Source organism: Ambystoma mexicanum, chromosome 14 (genome assembly GCF_040938575.1).
Source record: "Ambystoma mexicanum isolate Mex_15411 chromosome 14, UKY_AmexF1_1, whole genome shotgun sequence".
Taxonomy (NCBI): Eukaryota; Metazoa; Chordata; class Amphibia; order Caudata; family Ambystomatidae; genus Ambystoma; species Ambystoma mexicanum.
This window is the reverse complement of record NC_090940.1, coordinates 449,249,838-449,269,825: the sequence shown is the minus strand read 5'-3', so window position 1 is coordinate 449,269,825 and position 19,988 is coordinate 449,249,838. Positions and strand designations below refer to the sequence as shown.

General features: G+C 50.1%; 1 protein-coding gene across 1 annotated transcript in view; it reads right to left on the bottom strand.

Moving 5' to 3' along the window:
- DLST (dihydrolipoamide S-succinyltransferase) overlaps window positions 1-19,988 on the bottom strand; it is an 851,089-nt gene that overhangs the window by 559,659 nt on the left and 271,442 nt on the right. Inside the window, exon 5 of the mRNA XM_069637668.1 lies at window positions 2,150-2,224. Within this exon, the coding sequence (XP_069493769.1) occupies window positions 2,150-2,224 (75 nt within the window). The remainder of the gene's footprint in view (window positions 1-2,149; window positions 2,225-19,988) is intronic.

Here is a 19,988-nt window from a genome sequence, read left to right as displayed (position 1 = left end):
ACTGCTCATCTCCATCTGTGGTTCACTGATCTCAAAAGCACCTGTATATTACATCCTTAGGTTTTACTCACCTAGTAAGGTGTTTTATTACAAAAGTAGTTATAGGTTTTTACGGCACATGGAATAGTGTTCCACTATTCACAAAAAGTATATTGTCCAGTTTACTGATTAAGTGATTTGTACTAAGAGTCAGTGTATAACTGGTAGGGTCTACTGCCCTTGCATTACTGAATGTAATTGTGAAAGTAACCATTGGTTTTTACTCCCCAAGAATAGGTGTGGCCTATACTGAATGTGTATGAAAAGGTTTTGGCTTCCCTAGCATTGCTGTCAGGGGCTCCAAATAAGGTCTATACTTGGGTATGTGTGCCTTCAAGTACAGTTTTGTGTTTTTATATTGTGATTTAATATAATGTGTTAGTTCTTATTTACCCCTAGATTTATCTGGGCCTACCTGTATTTAAATAAATCATTTATTTTTACATACATAGTGTTTCAGTGTTTCTTTGGACCATCTGTATGACAATTTCACTTGTACTGATTCTACAGCCCCCTCTCCCTCCAAAGATCAGCCTGGCCACTCTGTCTGCGCTACCATGTGCTCAGGTGGTACAGCCTTATACTAAAAGTGAAGTCTTGTACTGCCTCAGTTGAATGGTTTTTACTAAGCCCTTAGTTGGACTTCAGAAAAACTGTCCTAACAAGCTATATAAATAAAATCAAAATGTAAAGAACAGAAGGAAATAGTCTGCTACCACCAGCAAGTCCTGGACTCATCCAAAAAGTGTGCCAACAGAAAAAGGGATACAAAGTAGCCCTACAGCAGTTCATGTTAAGGTGATCTTTGCTACAGTAAAACAAAAGATGCTTGCAAAGGACACAAGGTCCTCCCTGCACTGCTTACCATAATGGCTGACCAGTGCCCTCCCAAAAAGATGTTGTGCAATGGAAGTGAAGTAAAAAGTAACTAACCTTAAAAAGTAAGGACAGGGTTCACCCCAAAGCAAAATGCTGGTGTTCCATTGATGTAAATGGAAGTAAAGTTGCAAAATGAAATATATTTCAGAAAAAAGCAGCATCAGGGTCAGCAAAATGAGAGCACAAATGGACTTTCTAATATAACAGACAAGACGATAGATGGCAGCAAGCAGGATGATAGTTGGGTCAAGAGCAAAAGGCAGCTGCCAGAGGCCAGGAGCCAGCCAGGGGAGAGGCAGCCACCAGGAGACAGCCAGGCGAGAGCAGAGGCCGGGAGCCAGCCTGGCGAGAGGCCATCGCCAGAGGCCGGGAGCCAGCCTGACGAGAGGCCAGGAGCCAGCCGGGCGAGAGCCAGCCACCAGACAGGAGCCAGAAGGCGAGAGGCAGTCGCCAGTTGGGCGAGAGGCAGCCGCCAGCTGGGCGAGAGGCAGCCGCCAGCCGGGCAAGAAGCAGCTGCCAGAGGCCGGGAGCCAGCGGGCGAGAGGCAGCCGCCAGAGGCCGGGTGAAAGCAGGATCAGAGGAAGCCGCCAGAGGCCGGGAGAAAGCAGTGTGAGAGGCAGATGGACGTAAGCAGGGCGAGAAGCAGCCACAGAGGTTGGCAGCAGGCATGGCAAGAGGCAGCTGCCAGAGGGCGGGAGCAAGCATGGTGAGAGATGGCCGGCAGCAAGCAGGGCGAGAGGCGGCCGCAGAGGCTGGCAGCAAGCAAGGCAAGAGTCAGCTGGAGGCAGGGATAGCCATGGTTACTGTAAGAGTGTAACATCGGGTTTCCAACTTGAGATTCAGTGAGCAGGAGCTAAAACCAGCTCCTGGGTGTCGTACATCACCCTGTAGGCAGGAGCTACTGTAGGGGAACCAGGAGCTATCAGATATTTAACTTTTTGTCCATTGTGTTTAAATGTGTATTACAAGTCTTCTCATTCTTTTTTAAAATTCGAAAAATACTCAAAGTTAATGTCACATTTACATGTTTGGAAGGTACCATTTGGCCTAGAAGCTCCGAGTAGCTGTTGGTTTCAAGCTAACCAGGTTCTACTATGCTAGAAGCAGGAGCTAAATAGCTCCCAGCTCCCCTCAATTTAGAATCCTTTAATATTAACCGCTATTGGGTAATTAATCTGAAATAAGGTCAAGCCTTGTGTTTTTCTGGTCTGTATGGGCAGAGGACACTTACCTTTCTCCCACCGTACATCCCCCTCTGTGACAGACTCTGCAAACGCTGGTGTGTTTACAGTTAGCACATCTTGTCCTGTAAAACAAAAATACAACTAAAATTGAGGATACAAAAAATCAAGAACCCTCCTGATTATAAATGCCAAGAAGCAGGAATTATTTGTGCAATCAGACAGCAAGTACTAGGGCTAGAAAAAGAGAAAGCAAACCCAGGAAACCAATGCACTGGTCCAAAACAGGTGACAGAGTCAGGGATCTGTTGAGGATTCTCCAGATCCTGTGTTCCAAGTATGGTGTTACTCTCCAAAGAGAGACACCATAAACTTACCTTTGCTCACCGGTCAGTAGATGGGGTAGAACACTCAAGGTCAACCCTCACCAGGGGGTGCTGTAGACGGGGATAATGGTATAGGGATGTATGGCTGTTTAGGCACAGGAATTATATATGGGTACCCTGCTAGGGCCAACCTGGGGCACAGCAGGCTGTACACCAGAATCGAATAATGGCTGTTGCCAACCATTGACGGCCACACATCTTGCTGTGCAAGTGGAGTTGTACAACAAAATCAGATGCTCTGGGATACCCTAATCCTGATTGACTTGGTGTATTGAGTGCACAATCAGTATTCACATCATTGATAAGCCCTCAGGTGAGGGATAGTTGGGAAATGTTGGGCAACTATGCCAAGGAAAATCAGGCCCTCACGCCAGAACCGCAGCATGGAACTTGGTCTCCCATGATAAAACAAAATAAACACCTAACTCCTGCATGCTTTGTGCAAGAAGGTTCAGTCATTGTCACGTTAATCATCCTGTCAGGTCCACGCACTGCCTGCATTCCACCGCTTATGCTCTTAAATTCTGGCAGTCATGCCACAGCTCTACAAACTGCTGATATATTCTACAATTGGTCTGCATCTTTCACCTGGCCAGTGTTGAGATGGATTTCCAAACTCTTGCCTGGTGGACAGAGTTTAGGAGGCCACCCTAGTTATAGTGAACAAGGGAAACTCTGGGAGCTGTAGCCAAACTAATCAAGGTAGCATGGAGGGTGGTCAAGGCTTGGTCTCAGGAGAAGTGAGTGCGGTTATGGGTCCCCAATGAGTCCACACAGTATAGCAATCAAGATTACACTCAGTAAGCGTAAAAATATTATATTTATTATTGGGCAAAACATTTGCTATAAAAATTAACAGAGCCGGTAATATGGACCCCCTCACCCTCGTGTGAGGCAAATAACCTTGCTGTCATCTTCGACTCCTATCTCTCCTCACAACACAGACCTTGCCAAGAAGGCCCACTTTCAGCTGTGCCTCCTCAGAGGCATTTTCCCTTCCCTCACCTTCCCCCCAGAAACTCAATGTCTCCAGAGCTCTGGTGGTCTCCAAGCTTGACTACTGCAACAGCCTCTTCCTCAATCTGCCTAGCTCCTCCCTTAGCCCCCTTCAAATAATCCAAAATAGGACTGCAGGACTTATCCTTGGCCTCAAGCCCAGGGACCGCATCTCCCAGCCCTAAAATCTCTCCACTGGCTCCCGGTTGCTGCGAGGATCAAGTTCAAGAGCCCCTGCATCATCCACAAGGCTTTCCGGGGCCCGGTACATCCAACTCTCTATCCCTAAATACCTCCCTGCTAGAACCCTTCGGTCTTCTAGCTTCAACTATGCAGATCAGAAGCTTTTCCGAGCAGAGAGTGGGGGTTAGATCTGTCACCTCTGCAGGGGCCTCCCTCTGGAAGGGCCTCCCTGCCCCTCTGAGACTTGAGCCGGATCTCCTTAAGTTACAGAAGCTTCTCAAGACACTCCTTTTCTTTGCCTCCTTCCCTCCCCCTCCCCTGCTAATGTTCCCCTCTGCCTCTTGACTGTGCTGCCTGGTTCCTTCAGATTATTACAGGACACCAGGCCCTTGTTGACCTTTCTACCACTGCACTTGTCTCCCCTAACCCCCCTCATCCCCTCCTGCACTTGCACTTCTGGGCCCTGTACCCCTGCACTAGCCTATCTGTGCCTGCACCCCTTGAACCTTTCCTGCCTCATACCTCGCACTAAGCACGTGGGCCTTCTTCCCTGCACACTCTCCATTCCCCTGGCTCTGTCCACATGGCCTTCCCCGGCACTCGCGAAACCCTCGGGCCCTTCCGCCCTGACCGGCCCTTCCCTCTTGTTCTGCACTTGCACGATCCGAATGTCACAAGGCCCACTAGGACCGCTTTTTGTTTTTGTCATCCCCCCTGTCTTGTTGAGTCTTGAAACACATCGTATATTGGTGCATTATAAATACCCAATAAATATATATACCATCACACAATCCTACTAATATAAAACATATATACAGTCACTCTTTGCTGTTCGTCAATGCAAAGTATACAATCCTCCTCCTAACCCCCACAATAGCTGAAAGGGAAGTGTTAGGGGACTTAAGTCCAGTTGGAGGTTAAGAGACTATAAAACTATAAATTGCTTACAGGTCCCCAATTCTTAGTATAAGTATGCACTACCCAAATTATCTGGTAGAATGGCAGAGCAGCCCGGCTTATCTTAGGAGGGGGATGTGAGCTGTAGGTAAGTACACTGAACCCAGTCAATATAGAAGTAAAAAAAATAAATAAATGAAACCACACTGAAAGTTATAACATTCATTTATTTTATACACAAGACAGGTAAGTAAATACTCTTTTAGACTAACCAATTCACATGGGAAATATCAACAAAACTTTTAAAAGGCGACTGCTTCAACAGTAGTTGCTTGCACTTACAATTATTACAGAAAATGACACTAATGACAGTTCTACCGTATAACTTGTAGTGTCGCGCACCTGCATTTGTTACAAAGAAATGAGTTTCATTAATTTCTAAAGTCACACAGACAAAGTCTGCAGGAAGGAAAACGATTATTCAACACCATTAGCAGTAGTATATTTCAAAGCAACACTTTCCAAGGCTTCTAATACTTTGGCAGTCCAATCCCAAACTATCAAGGAATTAATCAAAGTCAGTGTTGTAGGGGGGGCAAAACACTTCTGCAGAAGCAGAAAAGGCCAAGATCCTCAGTATATGTTAGTCACTTAAATAAAACTGCTTTAGTAGATAACACAAGTTATATGGACCCTGCAAAGGACACCCTAATAGGACAAACCGTGCTGAGCCAGAGGTATAGATGGACACCCACACACCTTGTAATGCACGCCAGCCACACTGGAGTGACTATTCGGCTTGAGGTAAGCTCTACCTTGAGCTCCACAGTAACTTATTTATTTATTTATTGGATATTTGCAAGGCGCCTATACAACAAAATGGTGTTTCAAAGCGCCACAAGACAAAAAAGGGTGGGATGGAACAAGGGAGGAAGAAAACAGTAACGGTCCTACTAGGCCTTGTGACATTCAGATCGTGCAAGTTAAATAACAAGAAGTGTGATTACGGGGAGCACTGGTTTGCATGAAATGCGAAGTGCTAGGGTGGGAAAGGGTGTGCATGGCAAGAGAAGACAGTAGAAGTGAAGGGTGGGGAGGAGGGGGGCACAGGGCTAAGAATGCTAGGGGGAGGCCAGGTGGGCAATTGCCAGGGATTGCATGGGGTGTGGGTCCACATGCTAAGTGCAAGAAAGGGGGTGGACTGGGCAGGTGGGGCGGGGGGGCTGGTGTCCTGTAGATCTTAGAGGAGAAACCAGGCAGCCAGTCACTGGGAAGACGGGGGCGTTAGCATGGTAGGGGGAGAGGGAAGGAAGGAAGGAAGGAAGGAAGGAAGGAAGGAAGGAAGGAAGGAAGGAAGGAAGGAAGGAAGGAAGGAAGGAAGGAAGGAAGGAAGGAAGGAAGGAAGGAAGGAAGGAAGGAAGGAAGGAAGGAAGGAAGGAAGGAAGGAAGGAAGGAAAAGGAGGGTCTTGAGGAGCTTCCAGAACTTGAGGAGATCCGGCTCAAGCCCGGGAGGGGCAGGGAGACCATTCCAGAGGGAGGCTCCTGTGGAGGAGAGCGATCACACCCCCCTACCCCCCCCCCCCCCCCAACAACCCCCTCTCCACTCTCTGCTTAGAGAATAGTCTGATCTGCAGAGAGTTGGAACTGAAACACAATAGGGCTCTAGCAGGGAGGTATTTAGAGAGAAGGGGAAAGGGGGAGAAGGGGAGAGGGAGAGAGATGTAGCTGGGTCATAGGCCCCAGAACGCCTTGTGGGTGATGCAGAGGGTCTTGAACTGTATCCTAGCAGCAACTGGGAGTCAGTGAAGAGATTCTAGGGCTGGAGAGATGGGGTCTTTGGGCTTGAGGCCAAGTTGTGCAGTCCTATTAGGGATTAGTTTAGGGGGGCGAAGGGAGGATAAAGGAAGAAGCTGTTGCAATAGTCCAGCCTAGAGAGGACCAGAGCTATGGAGACAGTGAGTTTCTGGGGGAAGGTGAGAAAAGGGAAAATGTCTCAGACGAAGTGTATATGAAAGTGGGCCTTCTTGGCAAGGTCAGGGATGTGAGGAGAAGGAGAGCGAGGAGTCCAAGATGATACTAAGGGGTTTTGCCTCACAAGAAGGTAGAGGAGCCACCCATAGAGGGCGACCAGAGGAAAGGAGGGAGCTGGGGTCCCAATGAGAAGGATCTCAGTCTTACTGGCATTAAGGCAAAAATCATTGGCAGCACACCATGCCTGGATATGTCGTCTGCATAACACTCAAAGTGAGGAGAGAATAGAGACTTGTGGGATGCTGCAGGTGGAGAGTGTGATAGGATAGAGAAAAGGGTCCAATGGAGCCTGATAAGGTTGGTCAGAGAAGAAAGAGGTCAGCCAGTAAAGTGACAGGCCCATGATGCCAAAAGTGTCACAGAGCTGATTTATCAGGGTGGCATGATTCACCATGTCGAAGGCAGTGGAAAGATCCACAAGGATAAGAACGGATTGAGAGTTGGAAATCAAGATTAGAGAGCAAGTTATCACAGGTGTTAAGGAGAGCAGTTTCCATGCCTCTGGCTGCTCTGAAGCCAGACTCGTGGTCATGGAGAGAGCCAACAGCTTGGGATATGACCAGCTTAAACAGGAGTTTGCTCAGGAAGGGAGTGATGTAGATAGGGTGGTAGTTAGCTGGGCATTGGTAGAGGGCTTTTGAGGAGAGGATGCACAAGGTGTGCTTGAGTGGTAGCAGGAAGGAGCCAGTGACAAACAAGTTACTTTCCCCTAATAATGTTCTTTTGACTGGATGTTACTCCCACATACTCCTCATCTTTGATATCCGATATCCAGCGTCAGCTGCTTCGGAAAAAACATTTCGCCCTCCGTCTCGAGCATGATGTCATCGAAGGCACATATAGCACGCGCAGCGCCCATGGGTTTCAATTCTGTTTCTCTTACAGTATAAACTCCCTGCATAACCATGGGTTTGACTAACTCAACTTTGAAGGAGCGAAAGCTGTAATAGCATGGGAAATTCTACTGTGGGGTAGGTTGGGAGGGCTGTGAGGAATACGTGGGAGGAACATCCAGTCGAAAGAACGTTACCAGGGGTAAGTAACTGGTTCTTCGAATGGATTGTGTAATCCCACGTATTCCCCAAAGCAGTATTTAATTTGTTCGGGGGGCGGGGGTTGGGGTGGAGTACGAATTTTAGTTTTCAATGGTTTTCATGAACCGAACAGAGAGCAGCTTTCCCAAAGCTTCCATCTTGACCGAGTGAAGACTCAAGGCAGTAATGTTTTGTGAACGTGTGAATAGTAGACCACGTCGCTCCCTCAATTATTTTTGATCGGTAGACCCCTTTGCACGGCTGTAGAGGTAGCCATGCCTCTGGTGGCATTGGACCTTAATCCTTCCGGAGGATACTTGCCCTCCAGTCTGTAGCATTCCAAAATTGCCACATTGATCCAACTGGATAAGGTCTGTTTTGTAACAGCCTAACCCAGTTTGTGACCAGTATAGCATATAAAAATCTGATAGTCAATACAAAGTTTTGAAATCCTAGATATGACATGCATTACTCACTGTAAAAGCATTTCTGATTGTATCTGCTTAGATCTGCATATGGTCCGACATCCAGTGGTAACCGCAGACTATTGCATCTGGTCTTTCGGGGACCGAACACTATCCCCATCGTGATGTGTAGTGTACCCAAAATTCCTCACGCACCAAGGTCCCTCCCATTGTATTTTTTCTGCCATGAGGGAGCCAAGGCTATTGTGAGTGAGTACATTAAGAAAAAAGTAATAAGACGTCTATGTTCCTTCTCCCCGAGCGGGGAGGCAGGGAGGGTGCATGTGAATCTAAGCAGATACAATAATCAGAAATGCTATTACAGTGAGTAATGCATGTCTTCTGATGCTTGTTAATCTGCTTAGAATCACATGCTGTGCATAAGACTAGTGAGCAGTACCCAGAGTTGGAGGTGAGTTGTGAGAAGTACCAGTAGAGAAAATATGTCTTAATACTGCTTGTCCCACCTGAGAGTCAGATCTAGAATGAGTGTCTAGGCAATAGTGTTTTGTAAAGGTGTGTACAGAACTCCAGGTTGCCGCTTTGCAAATGGACACAAGGGGAACATTTGCAATGAAAGCTATGGACGCCCCAGTGCCCCAAGTCGAGTGTGCTCTAGGCTTGAAGGGTTGTTCACTCTTAGCAAGAGTGTAGCATAGTGTGATGCATTTGACAATCCACCTTGAGATAGCCGATTTAGAGAAAGGATCCCCTTCTCTACCAGCAGCCACTGAAACGAAAAATTGGTTTTGTCTTTTGCAGGTGAAACATGACTGCCCTGCGCATATCTAGTGTGTGCAGGCTTCTTTCTGCCATGCTAGTGGGAGTCTGGAAGAAAGTGGGTAGTTCAATTGATTGGTTCACATGGAACTTCGAAAATGTATTTAGGCGCAAATCTGGGATGAGTGGGCAGAACCAACTTATCTTTGTGGACTGTAACAAAAGGGTCTAGAATTGAAAGGGCCTGTAGTTCGCTAACCCCTCTAATGGAAGTGATAGCCACTAGGAAGGCCATCTTATAAGTAAGGTCTTTTAGACTTGCTTTATGCATTGCTTCAAAGGGAGACCCCATGAGTCTAGTTAAAACCACATATAGATCCCATCCAGGAACTGGGTTAGAAATGGGGGGGATGAATTCTTTTAACCCCTTCCATAAAAGCCTTAATAACAGGTATTATCCACCACGACACCTTCTGTTGTGACGTAGTGTAGGCTGAGAGAGCAGCTAGATGAACCTTTAGGGAATTAAAAGCGAGTCCTGGGTCTAACAATTTTTATTTTTTTTAAACTTTTATTTTTGTTGACAGAGGCAGATAGCGTACACACATACATCAGAGCAGCAATAACAAATTTGGTACACATATACATGAATGCAATGGGCTTACATGCAAGAGTAATGCAACAGTGGTCAAGTAGCGACATATCATGGAGCACCAACATCTCAAACAGTTAACGGAGAGGGCTGGGAGGGCTCGTCCATAGAGCAAGTATCATTTAGGCTATTCAAATAGCTGTTGAAAGCAGACCAAATATTATGTGGACAGGAACGGGTCGGGAGCATATCCAGAAATTCTTCCTCGCAGTTTCGAGACCATGTGAGCAGATTCAACCATTTCTGGTATGTAGGGGGGGTCGGACTCTTCCAACTTTGAAGAACACACTTCTTGGCCACCACACAGCTCACGTTCAAGAACTTAAGCATGTCCCTAGGCCCCCCCAGGTCCCCACACCCCAAACAGACCCCCATCGGGTCGGGCTCGACAACAGAATCAGTGATTGCAGACAGTGTCTCTATGATCTTACTCCAGAATGTGGCCAGCGCAGGACAGTTCCAAAACATGTGAAGATGGTCCGCACCCTCCACACTGCAGCGGGGACAGAGCCGTGGATCAGAGTGCGCAAACCTCGATATTTTAAATGGAGTGTAATACAGCATGTTGAGCAATTTATATTGTATGGTGCGGTAACGGAAGTTCAGGGACACCCTGTCAGTATGAGAGCACATCTTTTCCCACAGTTGGTCAGTGAGTTCCACCTCCAGCTCGGAGGCCCAGTCGTCCCGGGCCCTGGACAGTTGGAGAGAGGCAGTAGTCAATAACAGTTTATACAATGAAGAAACCACCCCTCGGGCGCCACCCGAGTTGGCGATATAAGCAATTCCAGGTCAGTCCTGGGGCTCATCGGGAAAGTCAGACCACGCACTGCGGAAAGCAGCGCGGAGCCTGTGGAACTGCAGAAGCTCCATAACGGAGCCCAAGTGTCCCGGCCTCCACGTCTGTGGTGTTATAAACCGCCCTTCTGGATAAAAATCAGTGAGGGCATGGTATTCCAGGGCCTCCCAGTGTCGTGCCAGAGCGATGTCATGTGTGGGTTCCAGCCCGGGAAGGTTCCAGGCGGGGAGCCACTTGTAATACGGGTACTGTTCATCACAGGTTTTAAACATCTGGGCCCAGGCCTGCACCGTTGTCCGGACCGGATCAATGGGCGAGTCCGGTTCATACCTTCTGTCTAGAATCAAATGTATTACATTAGTGCCTGCTGCTGCCAGAACCTCCAGCTTGACATGAGGACGGGGTGGGGGCCCAGAATACCAGTAGGATGCAAACTGTGCCTGTGATGCCGTCCAGTATCGTAGCAGGTCCGGGGCTGTAAAGCCCCCTCTGTCATATGGCAGAGACATGTCTGACCACTTCTTACGCGCCGCACCAGAGTGCCACAGGAATCGGGCAAGCAATTTGTGCAGGTTCGCGAAGTATCTCCTACCCGGCCAGATGGTGACATTTCTGAAAATGTATAGTAACTTGGGAAGTAGGATCATCTTCACCAGTGAGAGTATACCAGCTAGTGACAGTGGAAGGGCGCGCCAGCACGCAATTTTGGCCTCAGCTTGCTCCGCTACAGCCCGATAGTTGTCTGCGAGTAACGAATCTTTGGTCAGGGACACCTGGACTCCCAAGTACCTAATTCCTTGCGGGGACCAACGGAGCGGGTACTCAGTGGTGGGTTGTATCGTGGAGCTAGTAAGGGGGAAGATCTCGGATTTAGTATAGTTTATAGTGAACCCGGAGTATGTACCTATGCGGGTGATATCACGTAAGATTGGGACTAGATGAACAGCTGGGTCCCTTATGAAAAGCAACACATCGTCCTCATACAGCGAGACAATCTCCGGGGCGCCTTTCAGCCGTATCCCGTGGCCTGCGTGCCGTTCCCTGATATAGTCGGCCATTGGCTCTATTGCCAGGGCGAACAAAATCAGGGAAAACGGGCATCCCTGTCAGGTGCCTCTAGAAAGAGGCAACAGAGCGGACGTCTGGGAGTTAACTCGAACCCTAGCCACCGGGGAAGTGTACAGAAACTTAATATATGCTATCATGTTTGGCCCTATACCCATAGTCTCCAATACCAGCCAAGTATATTTCCAAGACACCATATCAAAAGCCTTTTGGGCATCTAACGTGACCGCCACTGCACTTGCGCCCTGGTCAATGCGGGCCATGACATTAAACAGCCTTCTAATGTTGTGGGATGTCGATCTCCCTGGAACAAACCCTGATTGATCGTCATGTATGACCGGGAGAAAGCAGCTAGCAATCACTTTGGCGAAGATTGTAGTGTCCAGATTCATTAATGAGAGGGGCCTATAAGATCCACACTTATCTGCAGGCTTACCAGGTTTAAGGAGGACCGTAATGACGGCCTCACGCAGTGTCGGAGGAAGTGTGCCCAACCGGAGCGATTCGTTCCAAACTTCCAGCAATTTGGGGGCCAGAGTGGCCACGAGCTCCTGATAGAACTCTGCTGTTAGCCTGTCTGGACCGGGTGCTTTTCCCTTGGGGAATTTGGATATCGCCTCAACTATTTCATCAAGCAGTATGGGGGGAATCTAGTTGGTCTCTGGTAGCGGGGGAGATGATCGTCATAGGGGAGTATAGTTCTGCATAGAAGTCCGCAAAGACTTCCAGAATTTGTTGATCGGTCCATTGTTCTGATCCCAAGCTGTCCTTAACGCTAGTGATCTGCGCTGGACCCCATTCACCCCTAGCCACTGCAGCCAGCGCCCTGCAGGCCTGTCCCCTTCACCATATTAGCGAGCCGCCTTGGGCGACAGAAGTATTGAACTTCCCTGGTGGCTTGTTCATTAAAGAATTGGAGCTCCTCACCGATTCGAGAGAGTGTGGCCGGGTAAACGGATGTAGGGTGCGCGCTCTCTAGGTCGTGTAATTTGGATTCAGAGTGGGTAAGGGCCGCTCTTATGGCTCTGAGAACTCCCGCCTCCCTCAATATGGACATTCCCCTGATGAAGACTTTGAAGGCCTCCCAACGGACACCCAGGGAAGTGGACTGGGGTGAGTTAAACACAAAGTAGGACTGTATGTCGGACAGAATATCCGCCTTGAATACTATGTCCTGCAGGGCCAAAGACTTGAAACGCCATGAGTTAAGAGTGGGGGCATGGACTCCTAAATCTACAGATAACCGAATAGGTGAGTGGTCCGATAAGGTGCGTGCCAAAATTTGAGTTTCAACCACCCTCCCCAGGAGCGTACTAGACAAAAGGAACATATTGATTCTGGAGGAGCTGTCATGCACAGAGGAATAATGAGTGTATTCACGCATCTGCGGCTGCAGTACCCGCCATGCGTCTCGAACGTCGAGTGTCGTGCTGTGCGCCAGGAGTCTACGCGCCGCATTAGAGAGCAGTCTGGGGGCAGTGCCTGTTCTGTCCAGTGTGGTGTCCAATATGAAATTCATGTCCCCACCCCAGATGATCTGCACCCCCACATATCCCAATAATATAGATACCACCCGGTCGATAAAGTCGGGAGAGTCCACATTGGGGCCATACGTGTTAACCACCAAGTATTCCCTGTTAGCTATTGCGCAATGTAGAATAACTTATCTTCCTTCTGAGTCTATATAGTTCTTGTGGAGTACAAACCTGAGTGACCTATGGACTGTCGTCAATACCCCTCTGGCACAGGACGAGTAGGAGGTGAAATATCTATGGGGACCCCATGACAGTGCCATGCACCTAGCCAAATGGCCCTCAGAGTGTGTTTCCTGCAAGAGCAGTATTTTACAGCCATGCCTGTTGGCGTGGGCCATGATTTTACGGGCTTTGGTGTAGTTGCTCAAACCCCGGACATTCCAGGACATCACTATAGTCGCCATTTCAGAGACTAGGGTACATCACACAACCTTTGTCGAAACTTACACAGTGGATTAAGAAAGCCCCCGCGGGGGTGCCCCATTGTCGAGCGGTCTGCCAAACCGCCCCCGTCATTTACAATACAGTTCCCCGAATCCCCAACATTACCACCCCCCACCCTCACTGCCCGCCCCCAACTTGCAGTGGGAATTACCCCCCCAAAAACATGTGCCACCAACTGAACCAATACAGGTGCCACCAGGTAACTCGACACTCCCTGAGCAAGGGAGGTCAGGGGACACTATCCAACGGGGATATGGCCTATTCCGGCCCAACTGGGGCCAACCAACAATAATACCAAACCAAACATGAACATTGCAATCGCAGTGAGGTGCACTGTTGCCGTGCGGACAGCCACCTGAGTATTGCGTAGGAAGGCAGTAGCCGTCAGGTCAGGTTCTGCGGTAACCGGATCACAGGTCAGGTCTCGACTTCAGCAGTTCACTGATGGGACCCGATGGTAATGATGAAGTGGCAAAAGGTCTTGGTCAGTCCCATGCTCTGAACGAAGAACGAAGATTGATGTCCAAGGGACCCAGCGTAAACCCCAGGCCGGCTGACCATACACAGGATTTAGATAGCTGAGGTTGCAGTACATTATTGCCATTGACACATTCTAGTTGAGAGAAGGAAATTACTAGATAGATCAGACCGCCCTAGGGTACCACGCGCAAGGTCAGTCCTCACCGTTGCGGGCACCATCCGGAGCATGGGGTGGGATGTGTGCTTCAATAAATTTCACCGCCTCTTCAGGCACAGTAAAGAAATACAGTTTGCCATTGTGTGTAATCTTAAGTCGTGCGGGGAACAGGATGGCATATGGGACTCTCCGTTCCCGAAGTAGTTTCTTGACCCAGAGGAATTGGCGTCTCTCCTGTTGCACTGCTATCGAGAAATCAGGGAAAATTCTGATGGTATTGGCCTCAAGTCTTAGGTCTCCCTTTTCACGCGCCAGACGGAGGATGAGGTCCCTATCACGGTAGTTTAGAATCCTAGCAATGATAGGCCGCGGGATGTCGCCCGGCTTGGGGCGTGGTGAGAGGGCTCGATGTGCACGCTCCACTGTAAAATAGGGTGAGAGATCCGGGTTGCCGAGGAGTTCTCTGAGCAGGGCCTCAATTGCGTCCTCCATGACCCCCTTCAGGGCGTTTTCAGGGACCCCAATAATTCGTAGGTTTTTCCTACGAGAGCGCGACTCCAAGTCATCACATTTTGCTTTCACGGTTTTCATGTCGCGTGATAGGGAGGCAACTGTAGTCTGCAGGGTTTGGATATCGTCCTCGGTCTTAGATATTCTACTCTCTGCATCTGTGATCCTGGTGGCTGCCTGATCCACACGCATTTTCACGGAGGCAACATTGGCATTAATGTCATCTAGTTTTTCGTGGAATGAAGCAAAGTTCTTGGCCATAGTTTCAATTAGTGTGGTCAAGTCAGGGTCCACCATGCAGGGGTGAGGGTCCGGTTCAGAGTCCTCCTGTAGAGATGAGGAGGGGCCAGATTCCGCCCTCGGGACGGTCCTAGCAAATTTGTCCATGGCCCCCCCCTTCGAGCTCCCTCTGGATTTGTTGGGCATCACTGGAGCCGTTTCCGGCGGCTCAGGGGACCCAGGCGGGTTAGGGGAGAGAGTCGAGGTATGTAGGAACCAGCCGATGGTCGATATCAGGTAGTGCACATGTGGCAATGGTATGGGCAAGCCACGGGTACAGTACAGACCAGGGGGCACGAGGAATGTCAAGTGTGTCGAGTTACTCAGGGGCAACCAAGGCTAGGCAGCCAGCTCGGCAATACAGGTAGTCCCTTGAACGAAAAGTACGGCCGCTGCGTTGAGGGGGCCACCCCTCTTGCAGGTCAAGTGGGCAATGCGCCAGGCCCCATGGAGCAGGCACCTCAGATGGAATGGGTAGGGAGGTGAGAGTTTATGACCCCACCAGTTCAGGGGTTCCACTTCTCCAGCCCCCTCCCACTGGGGGGGGTTGCACTGCGCAGTCCGGTGCCGCAGTGGCCAAGTCCGGTGACATGACCAGTGTGTAGGTCTTCCCGGGGCCCCCACCGAGGTGGACAGTCAAGATGGTGCCCCCACACCCACAGGGCAGGGCGGGAGGCCTCTCAGGGCTTCAAGGCTGGACGATGGGGCCAGAGTGAGAGTACCGCTGGTGGCACAATGCAGGCACTCCCACCCTCGGCACCTCACCTGGCGTCCGGAGGTCCCAGGAACATGGGCCGCGATGTCCAGGGGGCAGCCAGGCTCCAGCCCAGCCACCACACGCCCCAGTGTTAAAGGTGCCTCAGAGCCGGCACACAGGCGAGGAGACGGGGCAAGCCCTCGCGGCGGCCTCCCGCGCATCAGTGCACTCCATAGAGGGCCGCAAGAGCCGATGGCAGGGTCCCGCTCCATCCGCCCGGGACCAGGCACACACCGCAGGCCCCAGCGGAGACGTACCACATGGGCATCAGGTCTCGCGGCCGCCAATCGCCCCAATAGAGAGCCAGCAAGTGGGAAGGAGGCAGCGGGCCGGCCGCGCGCGCAGGGCCCTGCAGGCCGCCAGTCAGCCAGACGAGGAGTCCCGTTTCCATGCTTCCTGCGGCTGATTTGAGCTGGGATCAGAGCGAAGCAGGCAGCTGGAGCACAGTGGCGATTCCTCTAAATATAGGGCTGCAAATTCGTCAGGAACCACAGTTGTAGTCGGATTTTCGGGCAGGCCGCACGGAGCTCTGAGACTAAGCAGCCATCGTGGGCTGCTCAACAGCGCCACTTCCTGGGTCTAACAATTAAGTGAGGTACAACACAATGTGGGTAGGCGAGCAGTCAATGGGATTGATGCCCTTGGTATTACACCAGATGAAAGCGTTTCCACTTACTGGAAAAGCAATACCGAGTGTTAGGTTTTCTAACTTCCCTGAGTATGTCCATGCATCTTTGAGGGAGTTGAAGGTGTCCAAACTCTATGACCTCAGGAGCCAGGCCGCTAAGTTCAGAGTTTGCGGGCATGGGTGTAGTGTCTCCCCTCTGTCCTGAGACAACATGTTGTACGGGCAGGGTAGTCTCACCGGGGGCTCGGGGGACATTTCCATTAGATGAGCAAACCAAGGTTAGCGGGCCCACAAGGGGGCCACCAAAATCATGGTAACTGGTTCCTGGTGCATCTTGTGCACTATCTTGTTGAGTAAGGGAGATGGGGGGGGGGGGGTAGGTGGAGGAAGAAGCGTAGACAAATGTCCCTGACCATGCTATCCAGAGTTCGTTCCCCTTGGAGCGGTTCTGGGGGTACCCGGAGGCATGGTCTTGGCATTTGGCGTTCTTCCGAGTTGCGAACAGGTCGATCTCTGGGAAGCTCCATTCTGCGAAGACATTGGAGACGATGTCTTCGTGTAGACACCATTCGTACTCCAAGGGCAGTGGGAAGTCTCTGCTGAGTACGTCCACTAGAAGATTGAGTTCCACTGGAACGTGTTGGGACAGCAGGATCATCTTGTGTTTGAGAGCCCACATCCACATGTTTTGGGACAGCTTGGATAGCCCTGGAGAGTGTGTGCCCCCCCCCCGTTTGTTTAGGTAATACATAACTGTGGTGCTGTCTGTCAGGACCAGAACTACCTTTCCCTGTAGCTGTGTCTGAAAGGCCTTCAGTGCTTTGAATACCGCGAATAGCTCTAACAGATTTATATGGTTGGATGCTACCTGTGGGGACCACACTCCATGCGCATTCTGCTGAAGCAGGTGAAACCCGCCCCCAACCCCGTGAGAGATGCGTCTGTCGTGAGAGTGGCTTCTACTGCAGGGGTGGTGAAGGTCTTCCCCTTCAAGAGGTTTTCCCTCGACCACCACTACAGAGAGAAAATGAGGGCTGGCGAGACAACTACCAGATCTCCCCATTGTCTGCTAGCCTGGCACCACTGGCTGTTGAGCCACTCTTGCATGGGACGCATGCGCAGCAGCGCATGGGGAACTAAGTAAATGCACAACACCATCATTCCTAGCAAGCGCATGGCCTTGCGTACCGTCACTTCCCGACTGGCTGCATATATTGAGGGATCTGAGAAAGCATGTTCTGAACCCTCTCGGAGGGGAAGACGAGGCCGTCTTTTGTCCGATTTCTTCTCGTTGATGGAGAATCCCAGACTAAACAGGAGATCTACTGTCTTCTGAGTATTCAATAGGCATGTTTCCTAAGAGTCCTCTGTTATGAGCCAGTTGTCGAGGTAAAGGTAAACCAGGACGGATAGTCTGCGCAGGTGTGCTGCCACTACTGCCAGGACTTTTGTAAACACCCTTGGCGCTGAGGCAATGACAAAGGGGAGTACTTTGAATTGATAGTGCCTGTCCTCTATCACGAACTTTAGATATTTTCTGTGCACTGGCAACATTGAAATATGAAAGTATGCATCTTTCATATCCAGAGTCGCCATGTAATCCCCCTGTTTCAACAGGGGGATTACTTCTTGCAGAGTTACCGTACAAAACTTTTGAGGTTTGACAAATGTATTCGCTGGGCGCAAGTTTAGCACAGGGCGCATGGTGAGGTCCTTTTTGGGTACAAGGAAGTAAACTGTATAAATACCCTCGTTTACCAGAAGAATAGGGACGGCTTCTATGGCGTCCTTTTCCAGAAGTGCCTCCACCTCTTGTATCAAGATTCGTAGATAGTCTGGCATCAGGCGTCTTGCTTTGAGCGGTCTGAATTGTGGGGGGTCGGGCGAATTCCACACAGTATACGTGGGCGACCATCTTGATCTGATGTTATCCCCTCCCATGCCAAAAGGCAAGATGTTAAGCGCCCCCCGACCGGGGTGACATGGGAGGGGACCTGGATCCGTAGGTCATTTCTGACCAGAGTCTGTGGCTCCCCTTGAGTTGGGGCCTCTGCCTTTCCCGTGCCGCTGACCCCTAGGTGGATAGTTGGTGGGGGGGCTGAATGCTTGTCCTGAGTTCCAGGTATTTCCCGTATTGTACATGTTTTGTGCCGAACGGGATTGGCCTCGAAAGGACCGTCAGGAACCGCTTCCCCTCTGGGGGAGGGCTTTTGGGTGATTTGCTGAAGAGACTTAAGAGCCTCATGCTCCCTTTTGGCAGCCTCTAGAGCTTTGTTGACTGCTTTACCAAAGAGATTAGACTCCTCAATAGGTTTATTAATAAGAGCTGCTTGGGTCTCCGGCTTGAAGCCAGAGTTTCGCAGCCAAGTGTGCCGTTTGAGAAGGGTGCCCTGAGCTAGGGATCTTCCCACCGTCCCTGCAGTATCCAGAGATTTGTTTAGTACATTTTGGTTGACCTGCCTGCCCTCTGCCATGATGGCGAGTAATTTGGTTCTTGCGGGTACAAGCACCTCCTGGAGACCTTCATGCATAAGGTTCCACTGTACAACGGCATAACTGGCAAGCAACGTAGAGTTGTTTGCTATGCGCGTGGAAAAGCAGCTGCCGTAGTGATTCGCTTACCCAAGGCGTACAGCCTTTTTTCTTCTTTATTGGGAGGTGACTCTCCTGTAGCAAGGGGTACTCCTGCCCGTTTCTGGGTGGTGGTAACCACTAGGGAATCAGGGGTGGTGTGGCCTTTAATATATGTAGGGTCAGTGGGCGAAGGCCGAAATAATTTCTCCACCCTTGGATTTACTACCCTAGTCTGGGCTGGTGAGACCAGAGAAGGAGCCAATCTCCTTTTAATGAAATTCAGGAGAGGGATGGCTTGGCTGAAGGGGGACTTTTCTTTAAGAATATCCTCCACGAAATCTTGTTCAGGTAGAGCCTCCTGGGTGGCGATTTGAAAATGATCTGCCGACTTTCTTAAGATGGCATTGAATGCCATTCGATCGTCCACTGGGGAAGCCTGGCGGGCCGGTGTGGAGGGAGGGAAATCCAAACACAGGACCTCTGTGTCCTGGTCGTGAGTAGGGAGCTCCCATGGTTCCGTCTCAACATGGCAAGTGTCTTCCTAGTCTTCCTTGGGATCCGGCTGGTCATCCCCAGTGTAGTCGTGTAGGAAGGTAGTATCCTCTTCCTCATAAATGTCCTGATATGTGTCCATGTGGATCTCCTCTTCGGGTGGATGGAAGTGTAATGTTCTTGAGAAGGCCCTACATTTCTAAAAATGTAGAAGCTGGCACAGAGGGAGGGTCCTCTCGAGGTCTCTTTGGGGTAGGTTGCTCTGAAAGTGAGACAATCTTTTCCAAACGGTCCATACATCCTTCAAATGTTTCTTTGGTCCATCTAGACGAGCCAGAAGGGTGGAAAATATTTATTTTCCTCCCTATGGCGCAGAAATTTGCCTCCAATAGAGGTAGACAAAGGCTCATGACTTTCTACGTAGTCCTCTCGAGCATCAGGGAGCTGTGGCGCTTCTTTCGACATGTCTGCGGCCCGCTCTTTGCGCTTTGTTGTCTCTTTGGACTTCTCCTTCAACCCCACAGCCGAAGCAATTCTAAAGATGCTTTCGACGATGTTTGGCGTAGCAGGCCGTGACGTATGACTAGGAAGCAGAGTGGTAGATTTTTCTCCTACCCGGGCCTTAGGGGCGTCGGAGCATCAGTTGAACGCGCTTCGACGACCGAATGTGCTTTGGGGGTAGCGCCCTTGGATTTGGAAGGCCCAGTCGCAAGACGCTGCTGCGGATGCGGGGAAGGCTGTTGATCTTGAAGATCAGAGGATTCCGTCGAAATTTTCGGCAGTCCTGTTGGTGCTTTCGCCCGTTT